The 24,224-nt window shown below is 37.6% G+C and overlaps 2 protein-coding genes across 2 annotated transcripts; both read left to right on the top strand.

Annotated features, from left to right (window-relative positions):
* The first annotated feature begins 1,501 nt into the window (after positions 1-1,501).
* On the top strand, positions 1,502-5,699 carry LOC114572447 (malonyl-CoA-acyl carrier protein transacylase, mitochondrial-like). The gene is made up of 3 exons (XM_028604082.1): positions 1,502-1,662; positions 4,092-4,332; positions 5,613-5,699. Exons 1-2 carry the CDS (start codon positions 1,618-1,620, stop codon positions 4,317-4,319), a joined length of 273 nt encoding a protein of 90 aa, XP_028459883.1. The 5' UTR covers positions 1,502-1,617; the 3' UTR covers positions 4,320-4,332; positions 5,613-5,699.
* A 6,744-nt stretch (positions 5,700-12,443) lies between these two features.
* On the top strand, positions 12,444-23,378 carry cdhr1a (cadherin-related family member 1a). The gene is made up of 17 exons (XM_028604231.1): positions 12,444-12,495; positions 12,594-12,689; positions 13,179-13,324; positions 13,485-13,535; positions 13,646-13,735; positions 13,913-13,999; positions 14,661-14,777; positions 15,753-15,896; positions 16,477-16,555; positions 16,632-16,732; positions 16,828-17,031; positions 17,830-17,982; positions 18,121-18,285; positions 19,290-19,357; positions 21,025-21,253; positions 21,349-21,606; positions 22,827-23,378. Exons 1-17 carry the CDS (start codon positions 12,444-12,446, stop codon positions 23,376-23,378), a joined length of 2,592 nt encoding a protein of 863 aa, XP_028460032.1.
* Positions 23,379-24,224: the final 846 nt, after the last annotated feature.

The following is a 24,224-nucleotide window of genomic DNA, read 5'->3' as shown; positions in this document are numbered from 1 at the left end:
GGCTTTAGGTCAATGTGGCCTAACAAGAGCAATACCTGTTGGATGACCTGAAATGTGAGCTTCATAGTCTTGGGGTTGTTAAGATGGAGTGCATACGTGAGTCCAAACAGAATGAACATTGCTTTTGGCAGATCTTGAATGTTGTCCATCACAACTTATCCCTCAATGATGATTTTCAACAAGGCTGGACTGAGATGCTAGGAAGATATGAATCCCAGCACCTTCACGCTCAATGAGAAGTATCCCAATATCAAGGTCACGAGAAGAATCATCATCATCCGATTCCTAAATAAAGAATAACAGAAGAGCACAATCATTACATTAGATTTTTCATTTGAAAAACAACTTTAATCAATATAAGAGTGTCATGGTGAAAAATAAATAAAGGTGAAAATTATAAGAAAGCAAGAGCTTACTTACAAAGCCTGCTTTTATTTGAAGAAGTTTGTGGGGTTGTCCCGTAGGATGACAGGAAGCCCTCTGAGCACCTGTGTCCGGATCACAGTTGGCTCTGTAGTCTTTTGGGAATTAAACACAGTACTACAAGTTAGATAGCTAAAATGAAAAACAAATAATGATCTATAAGAAAGCTTAAACAAACCAAGCAATGTTTGGATTGAATTATACAACTAATAGAGTAGCATTGTGATATGATGTTTTTACAAAACCTGTGAAAAACAATGCCAAGTACATAATGTGTATGGACCTACATTGGTCTGTTGTGAAATATGTGTCAACAACTGTCCAACATTACCTCTCTTCGATCGAAATAACTCGAGACGACGAGGACTGTGCCGATCGATTCTCTCATAGAATTCCTGCTTTTGGTTCTTGCCCACAATCCTGCTGAACTCCATGACACCTGAAAAATACAGAGAACAAAAACAAACTATACAAGGCAGCTAAGCCATCTGCAAAGTAGTATATGATTTAAATGTTTAAATAAAAAAAAAAACATCATGCCCCAAATAAAAAATACCAATGTTTTCCTTAAAGAGGACAAGAGTAAATGTGTACTGCGCAAGTGAGAAAGACTGCTTCTGTGCAGGGTACAGAAAAATCACATGACTGACAGTGAAAGGTTACTTGGGCAGTTTCACGCAGTTGTGCACCCTGGGTTTTCTGGTGAATCTTTGCTAAGTGGAGCTTAAGTGCATTAATGGAGTTGAATGTGCACACACATTGTTGGTGTAAGTAAGCAGGGAAATGGGACAGTTCTACTATAGTTTCCGTGTTTAAACCGATAATGTTTTAAAAGGTAACCATTTTCTCACACAAACTCACAATACTTACACTTCCACAGCATCCTCACAACACAAGGATCTGGAAAAATAGAAAACAAGAAAACGTTTAGCTCAACGACTCAGCTCAACAATGTCACTGTTAAATACAATAAGGCATTATAACCAAAACGACGCCTGTGTTACAGAGAAAACCGGCATATAAACAAGCGTCTGTGAGAAAGTGAGTGAGACGGAAAAAGAGAGCGGCCAAGGACGGGTCGAGTGGATCAATGCACTGCAAGCAGCTCGCGGTGTCCACAACGTAAACACCTCCACAGCGCCTGCTACACTCCTTTGACCCGACAGCGGTTGAATCCCTTTTCTATTGCGTAAAATGACGGTTATACTGTATAAAGGACACAGTCGAGAAAACTCGCCGGTATGTGAGCCGTCCTCAGAATGTTAATACTAAGCTAACCTTAACATTCAGCTGACACTTTTTTGTGTAGCTAGTGTTAGCAATAAGCATGTATTAACACTATGCACAGGTTCAAACACATTAGACAGAAAAAAAGCTAAATAGTAGAAACAACTAATGTTGTTAAGTAGTGATAGCAGGTTTTTACAAAACATAAAAGTATAAGTAATGATCACTCGTAAGTTTAATTAGAAACAAAATCTGGGTTTACAGTGTATATTCTAATAAAAATGTAAAGACATTAACATTTTACATTAGACATGAATATGTACAGATATTTAAAACTGGGATCTTTGTGTGTGTATGTCTACGGTGATGATACACTGTGTGATGTTAGGCTGCATCACATGACTTCTCCAGACTGAAAAATGGCAAAGTAGAAGTGTATAGCCCAACATGGCATTTGATATGAAGTTCACTTAGGGTCTTCTTAACAATGTAACAAAATGAAATGTTATACTTTCTCTATTAAAATATTTTTATTAAACACAACAATGCATTTATCTTACAGTAAAGACTATAGGCTAAAAAAGTTTGGACACACCTTCTCATTCAATGCGTTTTTTTATTTATTTTCATGACTATTTACATTGTAGATTCTCACTGAAGGCATCAAAACTATGAATGAACACATATGGAATTATGTACTTAACAAAAAAGTGTGAAATAACTGAAAACATGTCTTATATTTTAGATTCTTCAAAGTAGCCACCCTTTGCTTTTTTTATTAATAAGGGAAAAAATTCCACTAATTAACCATGACAAAGCACACCTGTGAAGTGAAAACCATTTCATGTGACTACCTCATGAAGCTCATTGAGAGAACACCAAGGGTTTGCAGCGCTATCAAAAAAAGCAAAGGGTGGTTACTGTTAGGTTGTAAAAAGTTAAAACCATGCTTATGTTTTATGTTTTAAATAATAAATTGTATGCTGCAGTCAGGTTATGAAAATAGGAATGGAATCTAGAATGACTACTAAGGAAAAAACAGCTGGTTATTTATCTCCCCCTCTCTTCCTGTTTCTTGCAGATAGAATAGGTTAAAACCAACTATTAACATATGAAGAGAAACGTCTCTTTGAGTCTCCACCCTCCTGGTGCCAAGTCTGGGTTAGAACAAAGGAAATGCAAACTCTGTAAACTTGAATATAATCAGCACTACCAAGATAAATGAACTTTGTCTGTGACCTGGGGTAAACCTAAAATCAGAGGTGTGTCTTTAATCAGAGACCCACAATTCCACAGGAATATAATTCGGAAACCGATGTGATTTCGGGACTACAAGCCTGGGACCCGACAAGGGAACAAGGTTCTGTAGTCCGCTGTTTTACAGTGTATTGTTTGTCATGTCAGATGAAACTCCAACTGTTACTTTCTTAAACAGATCCATAAGGTCAAGTGGCAGCTTTAATGTCATTATGTAGATGGAGATGTGAAGAATCTTTAGCAAAAAAAAAAAAAAAAAAAAAAACATTGAAATGAATAATTACAAAAATGTAATGCTTAAATAATTTAAAGCCTGTGCTCTAAGAGACCGATTTTTGCATTTCGGCACATTTTCTTAAAAAGCCAACTTTCATTATGCAATCATGTCACTACATGGGCATCACACAAAGTGTACTATACACATTCTACTACCTGGAATAGTTTAAACATTTTTGCTGCTGTCAAGATGTCACCTTCCCAAACATCCCTTTCAGTTTTGGCCGTGAATTGTAACATTCACTATGCTTGGAACCACTTCTCCTTTATAGTATCAATGTCAATATCTCTTAATTTTTGCCCAATAAGAGCCAAGAAACACAGTAACCAGAGATCCACACAGGCTATCCCTGTTGCAACGCAATGCTTTCATGTGGTGTTGAGTCTTTGGTGTCATGTTAAATGAAGTGTGTATGTGGTGTGCAGGGATGTGCAGAGGCTGTAGGAGCCTCCACCTGTCATTTACTGCAACTTTTGTCTAGTATTTAGTAAGATGAAGTTTGACATAAATGCATTATGGCAGTCGGATGGATAAACAATGATAGGTTAGTGTTTATTTAATAATCACAAGGCCCTATGCAAACATTTCTCACTCTACTTTGAGCAGAGGTGGAAAATAACTATTTACTCAAGACTGCAAGTACAAATTTGAGGTACTTGTACTGACTTGAATCTTTTCTTTTCATGCCACTTTATACTTCTACTCCACGACATTTCAGAGGGAAAATGGTACTTTTGCTCCACTACATTCATCTGACAGCTTTAATTACTAGTATTAATTCATTTCATCCACATCTCACAAAATGTTTTCTAACCTCACCAATAGCCATTTTTGTTCAGCTACCACTTTTCAAAGTTGCACACCTCGAGTGCTTGTCACCTAACACGTAGATTTCTCTCCCGCTCAGGTCCGTCACCCCGAGATCAACGTGTACTCCAACGTGGACGGCAAACGCTACATGAATGAGAGCCACGTGCGAAGGCAGCTGGTGAAGCAGCTGGTGTCACCTGTGAAGTGGGAGCAAACTCTGCACAAGATCTACGAGAGGACGCAGGGAAGGAAGTTCCCCCACACCTACGAGGTCGGCCCCGGAAAGCAGCTCGGCGCCACACAAAAGTTCAAAAGTGTAACATGAAGGCCTTCAAAACGTACGCACATGTGGAAGTCACCATTATTATTATTATTATTATTATTATTATTATGTAATTAAATATTTTTTATTAATGAGACATGATAAACATTTTGTAATTTAGAGGTTTATTTGCATCACATGAAAAAGCATTTTCAAATCTGAAACAGAAAGTCCAGCTCCCTTCGTTTTATATAAAGCAAGGCTACATAGGGTGTGTAAACTTATGCAAGCCACTGTATGTTTTAAACTAAGCAGTAGTAGCAAAAAGGTCACTTAAGACACAGATAGAATACCCCAGGCGCAGTGCTCGCTATCCAGGCCTTCACCGCTGCAGACACGCCCCGGAAGCCCCATAACTGATTGTGGATATCCCTGACTGAAGTATGTAATGAATTGTTATTAGTAGGGCTGGGTCGATATATGCTTTGTCCAGAATCAATTCTTTAACCATGGGTGCCGATTCGATTTGTATTTGTGTTTTTCATTCATTGCGATTTGATAGCTTGGGGGTGCAGCAGCCTTTTTATAGGTCTACATACTAATATGTATAGCATATATACAGTATATATGTGCTGCGTTATACAGGTGCGTGCCTCCCCTTGTATGCGGCAAGCAGGAGACCAAACAGTTTTTCACCATAGTGAAAACAAATATGGATTGAACAGAATATTTTGTTACATCTATCTTTTTTCAATACATTTTGACTTGTGGACTTTACACTTCTCTGTTATTGGAAATGTTTGGATTACAGCCACCCCTGGAATATACAAATAGCTAATATCTAATATGCACACACACATACTATATATATACTACATATACATATACATATACAATATGTATATATATATATATATATATATATACTGTACAGATAATAAAATATGAACTAATATTACTGAATTATTTTTTTCCAATGTTCATCTGGATCCAGATATGCATCAAAATACAGTCATGGCAAACATATGCTAGAATTCTTTCCTTCAAGAAAGTGCGGTAGTTCATGAGAAAGTATTGAAAACTGCAATTCAAAACTATAATGTTGCATTGTCCCTTAAAATAGATCTGGATATGCATTAAGTTAAGGATTTGTTTAATGGACCATGGTCTAATTTCCCACTACATTTGATTGAAAACTGTTCACACATTTTTGAGATAGTCAGCTAACAAGCTAACAAACAAATGGCACCTGAAATAAAACCTACTTTTGCAATCCTGACCTAAAACTCAAATGTATCAGTGAACATCACAAAGATCAAACTTTGTTGTTCATGTTGTTGCAATTTATTTTTGTAGAACATCGCCTTACATCAAAACCCATGTGTCCTAAAAAGGAGGGAGCGCTGGCAAGCAATGAGTTCATCTCTAAATTCAAGATAAGAGCTGATCAAACAACCAGATACCGGAAGACAGCGAGACGCTGGAGGAGCAGCTGGAGGCTGCAAACCTGTCAGATGGATCAGAAAAATCACAGGGAAAACCCAACGGACAAATGTGATTACCATGTTGACAGTTTCAAATCCACAAGTCCAAATTTGATAAAAGAAATTGTTCATTTGTTTAAGACCGAAAGTGGAAAGTGAAAAAGTTATTTACAATACATAAAGTAATCTGTGCAAAATACGTTTTATATTTTGAAATGCAGACTAAGATGGACAGTGAGGATGAAACACACATTGTGATGCAGGATTTAATGAAAACACATTTGACAGATCAACTGAGATACAGTTTTAATCTGCTTCAGATATCCTAATATATCTTCAGAGCATAGACAGAGCAACACAGTTTAGCTTGCACTGTACAAATTTCTGTCCATCTTAATAGGCTAGTTTTGCTGGTATATGGATAAGGATACATGAAAGGGAACAAGAACTCAGGCCCAGGTGTAGGTAATAAAAGCAGACAAAAAACACATAATTAAAAATATGACAGTAAACAATATGCAGGCCTAAATATAAAAGACTGTAAGGTATGCTAACAAGGTGGCCAAGTGGGCCCTGAGTACAGCGATGCCCTGAGTAATAAATAATATAAATAATATAATAATAATAAATAATAATAATAAAACGCAACCATTTTATATCATCGCCTCCATTACCTTCCACATTACAGTACTATTATATATATATATATATATATATATATATATATATATATATTATCATATTATGATCTGCTTCACGTTGACACAACTATTCCCAAAACATGCTGATTTTTAAGAACCTTGAAGTTATCTGATTTGTCCAATGTTTTTATAATGTACTGTATATACGGTAGTCCTTTAAGGTCCTTTTCACTGAATTTCACGCAAAAGGTGTAAAACAATAAAACAATTGATGGCTGAGTTCCATGTTGCTGCTTCAGTATCACTGCTTCACCCTATCCACAATTCTAGATAAATATATAATATATAATTTACATTTCTAAATATTTTCAAACATACTGCACAAAGTAAAAAATAAAGAGGGAATGTTTTTGATTGGATTTATTGTCCACCAGCAGTGTTTCACCACTTGGGGGCAGCAGTGTAAAAGAATGTAGAGCACTGGGGCATCTTATCAGAGAGCGAATGCATGAGAGTACAGGCTTAGTTTTAGCACCAAAGGCCAACATGATCTATATCTGCATCATGTCAAATTCACCTATAAAAAATATTCCATGTACCTTATTTTTACAATTGCATTGCATGAATCATATTTTTAAACACATTTTTTGGAGGGATTTCAGTTTGTAAAGTTTTATGAACTACAAAATCCCTTCTTAGATTTGGTTTCATGCACACATTTCAACTTCACTTTTATTTATTTTAATTGTATTAATGTTTTATGTGTTTTCACTTATTTTACTGTTGCACATATTTGTTTTTGCTTTAAAGTGTATCATGCATGTTGCTGAGGTGATAACCAAGGCCTCAAGGTTTAGTTAAATAGTTCATAAATGATCTTACCACCTCAATAGATAGCTGCTAGTAGTCTTTTCAATCCATGATGTGTGTAATTATTTTTTTGAATTTTGCATGACTCATGACTCTGTATTTACTCTGCAAGCACTCTCTGAGGTTTATCAAATGAAAAGGCTGTTAACCTACACTATACTCTACATGGAGAGATTAAAGGAGTGACCTAGTTTTAGAGTGGACCAGGACTAAAAGAGAACCTCTGCCCTTGGCAAACTGCACTAGAGATTATCAATAATAATCCAAAATGGTAAAGCTGAATAGGGTATCTTGACAGCAGGTGCTCTAGCAGACAGAATGATCCTGTAGTGACACAAGCACCGTAGACTTCAAATTTCGAATTTCGCTTTCTAGTTTTGACCTGGTAAATCAGTAAACATTTTTACCACTCCAAAAGCAAATATTTAACTGATAACTTATATGATTGATAAATGATTGATATAATGATGCTTTTCATATATAAGATGGGTGTATTTTTGGTAGGTTATATTTGGGATTCTGGTAATCCAAAATGTTCTTGATGTCATAGTGATGATTGACATTTGTACAGGCCCTGAAGTTTCAAACACATGAACAGGACTGGAGCCAAACTAATTCTACTTGCAGCTCTCTCAACTCTGTCAACATCGCTTCTTGATTAATGGCCAAAAACGTGCTCTAAACTTCAACCACATAACCACACAACAGCAAACCCAAATGTTACTAAGGGAAACAGTTTCTCATATAACAATTCCATGTCATTTGGAGATAAAACACAATTAAATGTTTCAGCTATTATTTTATTATATTAAAATAATTGATCAAATATGGTAAAAAATTTGTTTAATTCAAGTCACATTGCTTGCTTACTTGCTTGATTTCTTTCTATCTATAACCATCCACTTGAGTGCCTGAATTAGATTTTTTTATGTCACACACCACCCGAGGCATAGGGCATACTTTTTTTTTTCTTGCACAAAAGGCGAGGAAAGTTAAACTCAAGGGCAACTGGAGTTGGTTAAAGGTGCTCTGAAGAATGTTTTACCCTTCCCGGGTTAACTATGACCTGGATGACTGAGAACTCTTACAGACAAGACAAGGATTATTTATATTTAGAATGCACAATTCATTCACACAGGTTAATGAAAAGTTCTGTACGTCAGTCACTGAGATAAACAATAAAAAGGGGGTGGAATAATAAAACAAAAGCAAACTAAAACAAATTATAAACAAAAAAGTATTACAATTAAAACAACTGAATAAGTGAAATAATCACATTTAGAGTGCAGCTTGCAGAGTGTATAAATCAAATCCATGTTTAAGAAAGTCTGAGATCTCCTAGAATTTTGTCCCATGTATTTATAGCACATGTAGCTAAAAGCAGGTTCACCAAGTTTGGATTAAATTCTAAGAACAATCAGCAGACTGGTGTTGAGACCTGAGATGTTGAGCTGCATGCTTGATGACGTTGAGCTGGTTGTTGATGTTGTGGCAGGACTTCCTTGATATGTTTTTGTCCAAGAGAAAGATGACCTCTGCACTTTTATATAGTTGTCTTATGATGTAGGAAAGAAGGAAACACATTAGTATCTACTATGTTTCATGCTTTGCTGCTCTCCATACCTTGAATTTTGGTTGTTTTCATGTGGATCGTAAACCTTTTAATGGTGATTTCCTTTTTGGAGTAGGACAATGACTGTGGCCAATCTGGTCAAGGGAACAACATGATTTGAGACATTGTACATTCGTCTCAGTGGCTGATCTATAATGATACTTTTATTTCAGGATACACAGAGCCTATTTAAATAATAAAATAAATTGAATTGAATTGAATTATTTGGGCATAGTTTGTCCTTGTCTATTGATGACAATCCAGATCAAGTGATGAGCATCTCCCTGAAATTTCCCTACGGGCAGCCTCGTCACTCCATCCCCAACAGGAACAAAGAGGTCAGCATGTGCTGCTGTGATTGAAGTCACAGGATTAGAAACTAAGAAGATGGCTACAGATGAGCAGTGAGCTTTTATCTGTATGATTTTTTGCAGTGATCCTTGCAAAGACACTTGCACATTTAATCTTCAGAGGCAGGTTTTAATATAGAATATATAAAATGGCACACGTCTGAGTGTTTAAATATCCACCATTTGATTCTGCTTGAAACAACATTGTGTGTGCTAATTGTGTTTTACATTTATGTCTGATGGAGCTTGCGACCACAGACAGGCTCTGTGCATTACAAGATGAGGAGAGATTAGAGCACAGTGGGTTAATCTTTAGGCCTGCCATCTGCCAGGACCATGAGAATTAAACCTGCAGCCACGGCCTTGACCACCAACACACAGAAGTAACCTGACAGGTGATCTTTTCTAGTCAATATATTGTGTGCCCATTTTGTGAAAGTTATCCATATTCTGATCAAAGGGCATAAAAATCATTGATGTGCTTTTAATAGGTTGTCATCTGGAAACATTATGGCCTTTGTTTCAAACCTGAAAGGTCTCACTGTACATGCAGGTTACTGATCTTAAATCATAAACTGATGTTCCATAAAATGAAAATGGGTGGTTTTTATTCTGTATGTGTGTCTTGCTCTTTTTCTCCCTGTGACTGTGTCCCAACTTACACTTTTCTGAAAGCACAATTTGTGCGCCAAGCAGCCACTAAGCTCAAGCTACATACTTTACATTCTACCGGCCCCACTCAGATAATAAAGTAGATTTACTTTCAGTATGACAATGGAAAGTAAAAGGTTTTTTCATGTTTGTAAATCCTCTCGCACGCAATATGTTTTAATGGTGTGCATAGGCCCCATACAGTTGTTGACTTATTATTTTTTCAATAGGAATAGCAAAGTATTACTAATTCAAGTGTTTTTTTTAAGTATCTCTAAAAAATTAAGAATGTTACTTGTAGATCAAGACATTTTCAAACAATGTAGGTAGTAAAACAATAATTTTGGATTTCTTAAGTGGTATGTTTAAGAAGGAAGGAACTGGGCCATTTAAGGGCACTTTGAGTTGCATTCACCCACCTTTTGTCTGAATTAATGAAAAAGATATAAATAAAAAATGTAACTAACTCAAACTTGAAGATATACAGTAACCTATCTGTGGGTTGATGTTTGTAGAAAGATGATCCTAATCAAATGGAGGACCACTGGGTTAATATAATACAACATTTAGTAGAAAAAAGGTCCGGAGTGCTCAGAAGTTCAAACAAATCATGAAGGTGATTTTTGGAAGGGAACACAAAAGTTCAAAAAAGAATAAAGGCCCAAGGCACTCTTCTTGCAAAAAGTCAAAAAGCCTTAATTAAGATGGGTATTTCATATTTTATTTTTAGAGCTGGGTAGCAACCCTAACCTTAACAACCCTAACAACAGCCTTCTTCAGGTTCTGAAGAAATCCATTAAAATAAAAGCTTTTTAACTTTTTGCAAGAATTGTGCCTTGGACCTTTCTTCTTATTATACAACATTTGTTTAAGAGAGTTTACCTCTGGGTGGCTTTAGATTATCAAACAAGAAGATTATCAAACAAGAAGATTAACCAGCTTCAGTGCCCAAAATACCATTCAAAAAGTCCCAGAAAGACATTAAGTTAATCAATGTGTTTTTAATTAAAGATACTCATCAAACAGCTGACATGGTAAACATGGCAATAAAGAAATAAAATTAAAGAATAAAGAATGATGCAACAAAAACACAATACTTTGCACGTAAAATAAAACTCACATCTTCCGATATGGTAAACATGTTGTCCTGCCTTGTTTGTCATTATCATTTATTTAGATTTCTCAGTTTTTGTCATAAACTGACACATATTTACCTCATGATTTCTACCCGAAGGGACAGGAATCACACAGGAACTATAATCTCATCAGATCCTTCACTGCTATCATTTACATCGTTTTGTGATTATTCTATTACTAATGGAGAAACATTTTGGAGTTTTCTTTTCCCTAATGCAACAGATGGCTGTGGAGTGCATAGCAGATGGAACCGTATGCAGTATGGGTAAAACACTGACAGTTATAACAGCATACATTCTGCATAATTGTAATCTCTCTACTTTGTCCATGACAGGGGTGGTAACAGTTTATTGTCATATAGTTATAAATTTGTATCAGACTGTAGAATAGTATTTAAAACACTGACAAGAATTTGACATTTGTATAGTCATGATATTTTGACCGGTTAGTTTTTTTTTACCTTCAAACACAACACAAGCATCTTTTGTCTGTTTATTTATTATCTGTGGTAACTAAAAGCTGTTGATCCACACCAAAAACAAAAATTGTGACACATATACCTGTCCATCATCGGAAAAGTTGTGGTATATCCTTGTTTTGTCTGCCCTGCAGACAGACAGAGCCGTCTCCTGTGGATTGGTGGTTGGAGAAGCCCAGTTGGAATGAGGGGGCCTAGAAGTAACTCTTAAGATGTGTCATTGGATTAGCATGTGAGCATTTGTCTTTAGCCCTCTCCAGTCGCACCCAACACCTTGAGAGCTGCATCTCATGTACAGGACTCTCAACGGAGCCGTCTTCATGGTGCGGTTTCATGACTTCATTCTTTAGGATGAAGAATGTGAAGATATTACATTTGCCACTGCTTTTTGTGTTTGTGCATCCCTGCTTTGGTGAGTTTCACTTCTTAATACTCTGTTAAAAATTGGCATGTTGTCATGATCACTGTTCAGATGTATTTGACAGCCTCTGGGTTGATTATTGTAATTTCTTTCTCAGTTTATAATTGAATTCTATTCTGTTTTCAATTTATTCATATTCTTGCCTAACCTGGTTAGTTGCTCTTATATGCATGTGTGTTTAAACTCGGAGAGTATGATAGCATACGGATTGATTTGTTTGATTTATAAATTTGTTTATAATATTCAGATGGCTGTGATATTACGAATAAAAACAGCATTATTTCTGCCACTAGAGATCAGGTCTATGTATAGAAAAGTTATTTTAGGAGGTTGACGTAACTCACCTGTAATCCCAGTCAAAGTGATTGAGAAAGCAGGGGGCAGAAACACAGTACAGTCAGTTAGATTTATGTTACTCTAGTTTTTACAGCAAAACTATGTAACTTTGATGACCAGTGACCAATGTGACCACCAGTGACAACAGACAAAAGAGCAACATAGCTTAAGTTTGCTAACATTAGCAAACATTAGCCACCATAAGTCATGTACGTGTCATACCAGACCAATTACAACTGTCGTATCAAAACCTCAGAGTGTACTAAATTAATCAAGGTTGTGTTTTATAACTTGTGAAGTCAACTTTCAATTTTTAAATGAAATATTTTAATGGTGGTTTCATTTCACTGTCCTCAGCACAAGCAGACTTTGCCCCCTATTTCTATGACAATGGACCGTACAACTACAATGGGAACATGGCACTGTTCAGCCTCTCGGAGGATACGGCTGTTGGTGAGTTCAACCTCTGACATAGGACATTTAGCGTAAACAGCTAAAATAGGCTGGTGGAAAAACCAATCAACAAAATGGTATGTTTTGGTTGCCAATATCTGGGAGTCCAGGCTGTTAAATAGTCTTTGATAGATGAACAGGTGTTGTGTGGCATGTATGTACTCCCACTAACATGCTCATCTACTGGTGCCACTTGTTGATGTGAGGGACAGTTTGCTGGCTGTGAATGTGAAGCAGCTGTCCCTCTACACCTTCCATCAGTCAGGGTAATTATCAAACTGTCTTAGCCTAGTTTGCTCCACAGTAGTTTTGCCCAAAAAATGGGTTAACTACGCTCCTCATATGTGGGTTACAGTAAAGGTTGGTTTTAGAAATCTTTGCATTTATCAAGTGCTCTTTAAGTCTTTAGAAAATTAATGTGTATACAGGTTTTGTCTAAAAAGTCATCTACTGAGGCTAATTTGACTAAATAATGACATCTTCTTTTAGGTACACAGATCTATTGTCTCAATGGCACAGACCCTGAGGGCCAGGAGGTGAGGTATGGTCTTTCCTTTGATCCAGGGTCCAAAGAATACTTCCGGGTCGACCCGATATCCGGAAACATCACATTGGTAGAACAGCTGGACAGAGAGGTAAACTTAACATAGGCCATAGACTGTAGATAGAGATTAGAGTAGATTGTTGTTTTTTTTACTTTTTGTTTCTAAACTTTAACATATAAATCTTAAAAAACTAAGATAATATTTTTTTTCACCATGTCTTTACATGAACTTGTTTTCCATCTCTACTTAGAAACAAGATTCTATCGACGTTCTTGTCAGCATCACAGATGGGCAAAGCAAGGTATCAACATCTGATTTAATATGATTATAGCATTTAGTGCCATCCCTTATAATGAATCAAACTAAAACAAACTTGAACATGTGCATTATTTTGTTCTTTAAATTTTTTAGGTGGTGGAAAGAGTCACAATATTTGTGATGGATGCAAATGATGAAAAGCCTGAATTCCTAAACATGCCGGCCATCATTGATGTACTGGAAGTAAGTTTCGCCAAATATGTATGCTTTATAAGCCTGAAGTGTCAGTCTATCCACATAACACTAAAAGGACAGTATACTGTATTACTGGAAAAATATGAAAGAAAATATATGTTGCATCATTTCTTTTTAAACGTAGAGACTTTCATTATTTGACTTTAATTATTTTCTGTGTTTTAGACAACTGGTTCTGGCAGCAGCATTTACAAAGTCGAGGCCGTGGACAAAGACACAGGCTCAGGGGGCTCAGTCACCTTCTTCCTCCAGGTATCACTTGGCCCATTCATACCCCACACACTTTGGCTTCTGCAATAAATGAATGCGGAATATAAAAAAATGATCCTAATATGTGCAAACTTAAACTAGCCAGTTTGAATGGTAATCTTCTTGTCACAGAAATAATGTATAGATGTACTGATAACAAGGTTAACATCAGTTGGATGATTCCAGTGCTTATGTGTGTATGTGCCTGAATATGCTGGTGTGGTTATGAAGGGGGGGGGGATTAAATCACAATTACATTTGTGTCAGGTATTGGAGGCTTAGAGGGCTGCTTTGGCAAAGGGTGGCAGAGAATGTTAAGTTGCACTTTGGACTATTAGGACCAAAGAACAGCTGGCCTGGAGTGACAGGTGAGGCTTTGCACATCTGGACACAGCAGCTTTCACCTGCCTGCTCTGTCCTTGAGCATATGGGCTCTTTACATCCAGATGGACAAAGAGATAGACAATGTGACCTAATTCAAATGGCTACTAAGTGTTTTTATGCCAGGTCATGACAGCCATCTGACCACTTTTCATGATATCTCACGTGAGTGGTTGTAAATGGGGTTTAAGGGGCTTCAGAGACAGGCTTTTACTTATTTGATCTGAAATGTGTCTCTGTGTGTGCTTTTAAAAGCCTGTTTTTGTCCTTTTCTCTGTTACAGAATCCTCAGTCCACTTTGTTTGCTATTGACCGACATAGTGGTATCCTTCGCATCAAGTCTGGAGAAATGTTGGACTATGAGAAAACAAAGACACACTTTGTGACTGTCATTGCAAGGGTAATGGGTGCATCAAAACTCATTAAATGTTTCTGTCATGCAAATAGTGTACTTTTCAATTTTAATGTACCCTGTAAAGTTTTTGACTGCAAATAATGCTAGCAAGTGATTTTGCGATAAGACAAGGCAATCATACATGGATGTAAACCAACAAGTCCTCCAAACCAAATGACCACATACAGTAGGTGGTTTGTTCCTACCCTATGATGCGAGGAAGGAAATATATTCAACACATTTGGTAGGCCTCAAGGACACACAAAATACTTTTGAGTTAGAAATACTGAATGTGAACACACATTTGTTTGTTTACAAGAGAACTTTACAGGGCACCTTTAAGTACTTTCTCAAAACAGACGGAACTCTTTGTATGATTTTTATACAGGGCCCGCCTTAGAAAATGTATAAACATTAGAAAAAATAAACATACAGTAGCTATAGAAAAAAATATCTTACAATATTACACTCATGCTAGTCTTGCATTGCCAGACATAAGGTTGGCTACACCACACATACATTCTAGGATAGGAGAAAAAAAACGAAAACCAATTGCAACCATCTTGGTTGCCGCTACGTTCCAGACGCAGTGACAGGGCCTCTGCAAAATAGTTTTGGGAAGGAACTTGTTTTGGTGGAGCATTTGCACCGCCACATAAAATATAATATAAAAAGTCCCAGTTAGATAGTAAATGGCTTAAAGATCTTCTTCGTTAATCTTAACAATCATTCACCGAAAGAACCAAGCATGCCTGCATTATTGCATGATCAAAATGTTCTTCAAAACTTGCCATTTTCACCATGTAGCTTGCTAGCTCGAAGGTTGTTGTTTCCCAAAGTGAAGGGACATCTGGTGAGTGAGCCACGCACCAGATGTCAGGTTTTATCCTGGAAATGTACTTCCACCAGACTACACTCCTGTTATACTCCTAACTCAACATTGTGTCTCTAAAATGTAGATTTGAATTGCTTTTGTTCCAGGATGGTGGTGGTGATTTTAATGGCAAGGAGCAGTTTATGTCATCCTCTGCTACCCTGACGATCAATGTGATTGACGCACAGGACACTCCGCCATTTTTTATTGGGACACCATATTTTGGCTACGTTTATGAAATCTCAGAGTCAGTGAGTATGAAAACAACCTTCAGTGATGTTCTACTTTGACTCTTTTACAACCTTTGAGTTTGAATAACAACTATTCATAGCAAGTCTTTAAACCTTTAGTGAAGTTCTTATTATTTCTACTGCATGTTTTAATTTTGTGCTACATGCTATATTATCACATCATCAATCACACTGAATTATCACAGCATAGCAAGACATAGTGAATGCAATTTATTTCTATAGCCACAGTATAAATAAGAACCAACAAAAGAGCCCACACCACAACACAGTATTGTCTCATATTACACAGCTTTAATTCCTATGCTACCTTCTTCATAGTTCATGAAATTACAATGTCCTGCTTCATTAGGTGTTTTGGAAAATCTTAGTCTGTATATCATTAGTTTTTTGACAATGTGATGCAACCAAATACACAGTTACATTATGTTAAAGGCCTAAATATATCAGTAGTATCAATTGATACATTTGTATAGTAAGCCAGCTTTATATCAGGGCATTCATGTATCCTGGTTATCTTTAACTTCTACCTTGTTATACTACTGATATAAGAGCAAAACCTTTCTGATGATCTTTTTCTCAGGGATCGGAAATATTCACTGTTGTAGCCAAAGATGGCGATGCGGGAAACCCAAATCCAATCCATTATTCCTTTGACGATGGTAAGCATTTAACTTAAAAATGATTTTGAAATAAAGCAACAGTACTCATTGGTCTGTCTGTTGTTTGTCTCTCCAGGTGACGATGGTGTATTTAGCATCAATAAAACAAGTGGTTGTATCACTCTGCTGACTCCCCCCATATATCTGAAGAGAGAAATCTTTAACATTAAAGTAAAGGTATGTTGCAGTTTACGAAGTACAACTGATCTGGTGAAATTGGTAGATTAAAAAGTCCACAGGCTCCTGTATAACCTTTACCCCCCTGTGTCCAGGCATCAGAAGTAAGTCCTGAAGGCAGACTCATGGACTATGAGGTGACCACGGTGGTGATCCGTGTGGTGGACCTGAACAATAATCCACCTACTTTCTACGGAGAGAACGGCCCAAAGAACATGTTTGAGTTGACCATGTATGAGCATCCACCAGAGGGAGAGATACTCCGGGGGCTGAAAATCACTGTCAACGACTCTGATCAGGTGGGGGGACCATTATTGTCTTCCATGTTTTCTCATATACTGACTGATTGCTATGAAAATGACTAAAAAAAGCACAAACAATAGCTATTTTTAGTGATGTTTTACTGAGCAGGTATCATTTTTTAGCCCTGACACAGTATTATAGCCTTTAAAAGCTGCCTCAGTTAACCAGGTGAAAGGAACAGTGATTATGTAATAACACTCATTTTCCGACCAAATTACATTTTTATCTAATAAAAAACTGATGTAATTCACAACTTTGTGTTCAGGCTGGATTCTGCCTCTGCGCCTGTGAAATGACTTTAAGCCTGCCATTATCACAGACAATCCTTTTAAAATTACACAAATTTGAAAGTAAGCCAACACAAATTAAAAGGTGCTCCCTAGCTGTACCATTTGTCAGCTTATGCAAGTCTCTTCGTGTTTCCAGCTCATTGTGTGAGCCTCGACCAAATGGCTGATGTTCCCCAAATTTGTTTTCTGATAATACTGTTACAACATCAGGACAAGCTATTGTTGTCGAGCCATATTATGTTTCACCAAGAATATTGCTGCTGCTACTGATATCCTATTGATCTCTCATACATTACTGTAATAATGAAAAGATACAAAGCTTTTATATTGATTGAATGGACTGTATACTACATGGATTATACTGTATGTCTGCTTGTGTGCGATAGCTTTGTAACAAATGCAGATTACAGTAGTATAAATAGGTTCATGCATGTATAACATAACGGTCATTTTCACTAATGAGACTTTCTGACAAATGTGATGATGTGGGTTGTGCTTTTGCAGGGTGCAAATGCTAAATTCAATTTGAAACTGATCGGACCGGGAAGGATGCTGCGAGTCGTTCCTCAGACTGTACTCAATGAGGCCCAGGTCACAATCTTAGTAGAAGACTCTGCTGCGATGGACTATGAGAAACACCACTTTCTCACATACAAGGTTAACCCATTGCACCACAGTAGACTGAAATGGGAGCACACGTACACATTTCCTCAACAAATGTCAGCGTTATATCACTCACATCTGTTGCTCTTTTTCCATTTACTGCATTTATTTTGAATCTTTCTTCTCTCTTAGCTACTTGCAGTTGAGATCGACACACCCGAGAGATTCAGTGCCACAGCAGACATTGTCATTCATCTCCTGGACACTAACGACAACGCTCCCAAATTCTCCTCAGATTACTACATTGCCAGAATTCCAGAAAACTCACCCGGTGGCTCCAATGTGGTGTCAGTCACGGTGAGACAGTCTTCATTCTGTCTAAAAATACATGCCAACACCAATGTACGTCACTATGAGCTAAAGAGGAATGCTGATTTTAACAAAATACCCAAGAGGGCCATTAATTCTCTAAATGTAGACTTTTTGAGCGGTGGGGGTTGGGATAATATGTCATAAAACATGTAGATAAAAGCTAGGCGAGGTAAGCTGCCAGATGGCTATCACTTTCATTTTGTTGTGTAACACCAAATTCCCAGATTTGTTTCCCCCTAATACTTAGTAGCACATGCAGCTGCAGCACAGAAATATGTGCAGAAATAACATGAACACTTTAAGCACCATGTTGGGCCATTTAAAAAAAAAGGACAGATAGATAGATAGATAGATAGATAGATAGATAGATAGATAGATAGATAGATAGATAGAAAAGTGTTTATAAATTTACAGAAAGCTTAATTTTGGACTATATCATCCTTCGCCCTTGTCAGTTCATATCAGCCCTGCAAAGGCTCAAAGCAACAGGGGTGCTCGCTGATAAATCCTGCCCTTGCGTGAACACCACAGAGGCTCATTTCCTTGATCCCAGGCAATTTCAATCAGATAAAAGAACAGCCAACAAGTGACCTTGGACACATAGAGACAGCGACCAGGCATCCCTGCAGCGACAGACAGACAGACAGATTAGCCGATGCCCATGATGATGTTCCTTGACATCAAAAAACTGTCTTTTTATAGCTGACCCCTGCATTATCTTCCAATCCTGCACAGATTCATTCAGTTTACTGAGCCCATGGCAGACAACAGTTATTATTTCTACTTTAGTACAGAGGTACAAATAAATCTAATCAATATTTTGAGGTTTAAAGTAAGTGGGATACACCACATGTTGCAGTTAAACTCCTAAAGAAGAATTGCAGATTAAGCAACTGCTGTGAAAGTTACGTTAAATTGACCTAATTTAGGCAAGTGCCACAACCAAACTCATAGCATGTTTTTTTTTTGTCTTTTCTGTTCATCCACAGGCAACAGATCCCGACTCAGGACCTTGGGGTGAAGTGAAGTACTCTATCTACGGATCTGGGGCTGACTTGTGAGTATAAGAATGTGAACTTCAACTAAAAGAAATGGCTCCCCCCGAGTCTATTCATTGGTCCTTGTGTAGTGATTATGTCAGTGTGAACCCATATATATGTTTATATATATCTAAGTCACACTCATCTCAGGAAATTAATTGAATTAAATGGCAGATGTGGTATTTTAATTGTAGACCACTGTACTACTGTAAATGTAGACCATCTACAGCAAAAGCACATCTACCTGTAAGCTCTACAGAAATATGACAGCAGACTTGTTTTTCATATTGTTCTGTTTATTGCACCTGTAGTCCCTCAGAGATTTGCAGGTATTTTCTCTCAACTCAACATTTATTAGATTTCCAGTTAGAAGTCTGACCTCTGAGAAAAAGGCTCAGTGGTCACTTTTCTTTCTTAATAACACACTGTATGCCCAGAACTTGCCTTTTCCTTTCATGTCACTACAGATAGTGTGCATGTGATCTTTATCACCTGCATTTTGTATAAAGTTTAAACACATTTCTATCTGTATGCCTTAGAGGACCAAAATACCTGGATTTGGAAACAGTAAAAGCAAAGGAAACATGAACCTGTAACGTGCAGCTCCCACGTAAACAGACAGGTGTATGTTAGAAGGGACGTGTTTAATCTCTTATTGCTGTTCCCATGAAACCACTTGCTGCTGTGTACGATGAAATTGTAGGTAGTAGTAGAGTATTTTTGGACCTCTCAGTACAGATGTTGAGCTTTGTAGCGATGAATTAGAGGAGATATGTGAAGTCAAATGGCATCCAGGAAAAGGATTTCCAAAGTAAGCAGAGGAGAGAGATTTGAAACACTCAGTGTTAGTGCATGCTTGTTTGGTCAAAACCCTTTTGAAACCGTCACTTCAGAGTACCCCAAAATGCTCTGAAATTTGTAATGAAGCAATAAATGGTTACATTTATTGGTACTGTGTCTGCAAAATTATGTATTTATATTTCTGACTTTACACTTTTTTACAATATCTTGCAGAATACTTTAGAGTACTCAGGACCATGCAGTCCTGATCTTTGCCTGCTGCCCTCTGTCTTTGTTAATCCTTTAATGGGATTGGAGGAGAAAATAGACTGTTCTTTGCTTCTGACTGTGACAAAGTCACTGTAGGGTGAATAAACAAGTCAGTCAGAGAAACCATGTAATTCCATTCTTCCTCTGTATGTTAACACTTTAGTCTTTCATGACTATAGTTAATTGGCTGTGGTATCATCATGAACTATTGCATCAAGTCCATTATGTGGTATAACTGGTTTGAGGAACCAGTCATGAACTTTCAAATAATTATGTCATCCGGGGAGTTATATAATCTTATTTATGTTTGCTCAGCTAGGTAAAGGTAACTTTGTACACCCCTAATTGTCTCTCTTAAAGTATTTTAGGTAAGGGCTATCAGTAGCCGAAATAATAGTAAATCTAAAGTACCAAGCCTCTGTAGTAAACCCCAGAGTGTGAAACTCATCCCTCCACAAAGGTAGTCGTGAGCAAAATGCTCAGATCTGAAAATAGAGTGTACACATTCTTAGTAAGCCTAAGAAAATAAAGGTTTACACACAAATGTTCAAGACTGTGTGGAAAAAACATGGCTCGCAATCGCATGCATATGGTAAATCTGAATTTAATTAATAAATTCCTGTCACATTTACAGATTCTTGATCCAGCCTGCATCTGGGATCATCTACACCCAGCCGTGGGCGAGCCTGGACGCGGAGGTGAGGTCCAAGTATAACTTCTATGTGAAGGCAGAGGATGCAGAGGGGAAGTACAGCCTGGCTGAGGTCTTTGTGACTGTGTTGGACCTGAATGACCACCCACCTGCATTCAATGACAACTTCCTTGAGAAGACTATGGTGATTGGAGCACCAGTGAAAATAGAGGTATTTGCTCCTTTGTGATTTACTATGTCGGATAAAATGAAACTCAACAATAGACTCAATACCATTACGTTTTTCAATGAAATGCATCTACACAGGCTGTAGACGACGATGCAGAAGTGCCCAACAATGTCATTGAGTATGCCATCATGAAAGCTGAGCCAGACAACAACATCTTTGACATTAACGCTGACACGGGGGAGATCATGCTCAAATCCTACATCAAGTCAATGGCCATCATTCAGAACATCACCAAGCAGAGAGACTGCACCTGGTCACTAGTGGTGCAGGCCAGGGACCGAGGCCAGCCGTCCTTCAGCACCACTGCGGTTATCAAGATTGACATCACTGAAGCTGTAAGTTGCAACAAAGTAGATGTGTAGCAATATGTCAGTCAAACCCATTTGACTGGGTCATATCTATATACTGTATGATACATTATCATTAATAATACAGATTGTTCTCAAGTTATACACTTCAAATACATTAAAACTAGAATGTTCAAATTTGCAACCATTAGTTGATAGAGTTGATAGTGTGACCGTCCATATTCCAATTAATGATATTTTTCTATCAACGGATTGTAATGCAAGCAAATAATCAAGTGTTGAAACATCTGATCAATTTGTATATGGAGGTGCAGCTTTTCTGAAGAATAATCCATTTCATCACAGCCCAGAACTGCAGGTTCACCAGTTGTTTGCTTATGTAGCAATTCACTATTTGTAGTCAGAAAAAAATCTGAATCTCACACAAATGCAATTGTCATGTTTTTCAGATAAAATCCAGATTTGTCTCACACTTCTTGGGCCTAAGGAAACGTCCAGGGGTTGTGTTTGGGATTTGTTTGACCTTTGTCACCTTCGCCATTTCACTGACAATCTTCATTTCAACTTTTATATACTGGAGCTCTGTGAAAAAGTCCCGTGTACAATCTCAGGGCAAGATCAGAAAGATTATAAGGAGGCCTGTGCCATAAGTGAAGCTTGCCTTGAGATCATCAGCACAGCTGTAGCCTACTGTTGTTTTTACTCTGTGGTACCAAGAATTTGTAGCAATTCATTTTAAAAGGATTTTGATGCAGAACAAGTGTCTGTAAAAGAGTACAGGAGCACAATTTCTCTATGCTTTTTCCCAATGTTTTGAGTTAATACTAACATTATGACACCACAACCAAAATAACCAAATTAGTTCTGTTTTTTTCATTTTCACATCAATCCATATATTCATTCTCAAATGCTGGATGGTCTCAGCTATAGGTTTCCCAGTCAACCTCTCTGATCTTGTCTTGACAAAATATAAAACAGCGGAACCATGAATTTAAGTATGCTCAGTAGGTTTAATTTGCAAGACATCTAAAAATATTATCTTTTTTATACAAACAGTATTATTTGCAGTAAATTATACCAGGATTTTAAAGAGTTTTGTATTTTGCACCTCACATGATATTTTTGGCCAAATGATCAATACATGCAGTACTACAGTACATATGCGGGACAATATTTAGAAGTTAATCTTTGTGTGACAGACTATGACTTCAGTCCCATGGATGAATTCTCCCTGTGCTCTTTTACAGACCCAACTCAGTGGGGGGCCTTTGGGATCATTTTTGATGCAGAATAGAAACAAGCCTTTGCAAATCCTAGGCATGCTTGCTGGTGTCATTAGTCTCATGGTCATAGTCACAGTCATCATCTCCACTGCAACATTTATGCGCAACAAAAAGTCCAACAGGATCCTGCCCAACCGCCGCGTAAGGAGGAGGGCACGGAAACAGCAAACCTGGAACTTCAAAAACCCCTTCAAGACACCACAAACTGCCAGAGAGAAATTCAGAGTGGAAGAGGAAGAGCCGGAGCCAGAGGTCATCGTGGAGAATGTCAACTATAACAACAATGTGACCAACGTTGTGAGACACTGGCCTCTGCCGCCGTGCGCCCCGTCTCTTCCCCCTCCACCACCCCCTTACATCCCAGGTGAAAGGCAGTGGGCGGTACCTACCGTCTCAGCAACAGTGGCACCCAAACCTAGAAAGAAGCCATTTATGAACAGACAGGACACTGTGAACTTAGCGCTGGTTTCAGAGCTCAAGATGAAACTGGAGCAGAAGAGGATGCTGAAACACTAATAGTGCTTGGCAAAACAGTCACACTTGAAGGTCCATTTAGTAGCTGCCCTGGAGCTGTTATGATCTTTATCAGCAGATCCAATCTACCAAATATCACCATACGTTCTTTTTTTCATCCATGTTGTTTCATAGACAAATAGAAAAAAACACAAGTGGGCAGACTTCATTTGAAAATGATGAAGATGGCGTGATCTAATCAAAAGCTCCAGAATAGCCGCTAAATGGTCCTTAAGGTGAAATTGTTTTGTCAACTGATGTTTCCAAGGACAAGAATGAACTTTGAAATTCAATTAAGTGTGTGTGTGTGTGTGTGTGTGTGTGTGTGTGTGTGTGTGTGTGTGTGTGTGTGTGTGTGTGTGTGTGTGTGTGTGTGTTTTCAGATACACTGATACAGCTAAATTCCTTGTGTATCAATTATGTCATTTTAATGTGATGGGGAAAGATATTCCCTTCATGTGTACCATGAGACCATGTTTTCAATCCACGACCATTCATTGCTTGTTTCAAGTTTCTGTGTCATTCTTTTACAGATAAATCCCACCCTTTGAACACTTTGTTGACACACTAGTGGCTTAACGTTCCTCACCCCAGATCCCTTGTTGGGAAGAAAGAAGTCATTCAGATTTCAACAAGCGAGACTGTTTATTTGGGATCCAACCAAGCTCCTTACAAGAGATTTCATGACACTTGAACTGACTAAAGAGATCAGCCTGAGGGAAGGGAACCAAAGCTATAACGTTAGGAAGACCTTTAATCCGTCTACGCAGGTGTAAAGCAGTCACGATATGTTTATTTTCTGATTTAATGGACTGCGTCTCATTTGTTTACTACTTTTATATGTGGTGG

The sequence above is a fragment of the Perca flavescens genome, chromosome 17 (assembly GCF_004354835.1).
Source record: "Perca flavescens isolate YP-PL-M2 chromosome 17, PFLA_1.0, whole genome shotgun sequence".
Classification (NCBI taxonomy): domain Eukaryota; kingdom Metazoa; phylum Chordata; class Actinopteri; order Perciformes; family Percidae; genus Perca; species Perca flavescens.
The sequence above is the reverse complement of the archived record's forward strand: the minus strand, read 5'-3'. Positions and strand labels throughout refer to the sequence as shown.

Bases quoted from the DNA above. Each gene is read 5' to 3' on its own strand.
- LOC114572447 (XM_028604082.1), top strand. From the start codon at position 1,618: ATGACGGTTATACTGTATAAAGGACACAGTCGAGAAAACTCGCCG. The intron at 1,663-4,091 runs GTATGTGAGCCG...TCTCCCGCTCAG, and splicing joins ACAGTCGAGAAAACTCGCCG to GTCCGTCACCCCGAGATCAA.
- cdhr1a (XM_028604231.1), top strand. From the start codon at position 12,444: ATGTACGTGTCATACCAGACCAATTACAACTGTCGTATCAAAACCTCA. The intron at 14,000-14,660 runs GTATCACTTGGC...TCTCTGTTACAG, and splicing joins CAGTCACCTTCTTCCTCCAG to AATCCTCAGTCCACTTTGTT. The intron at 21,254-21,348 runs GTATTTGCTCCT...GCATCTACACAG, and splicing joins GAGCACCAGTGAAAATAGAG to GCTGTAGACGACGATGCAGA.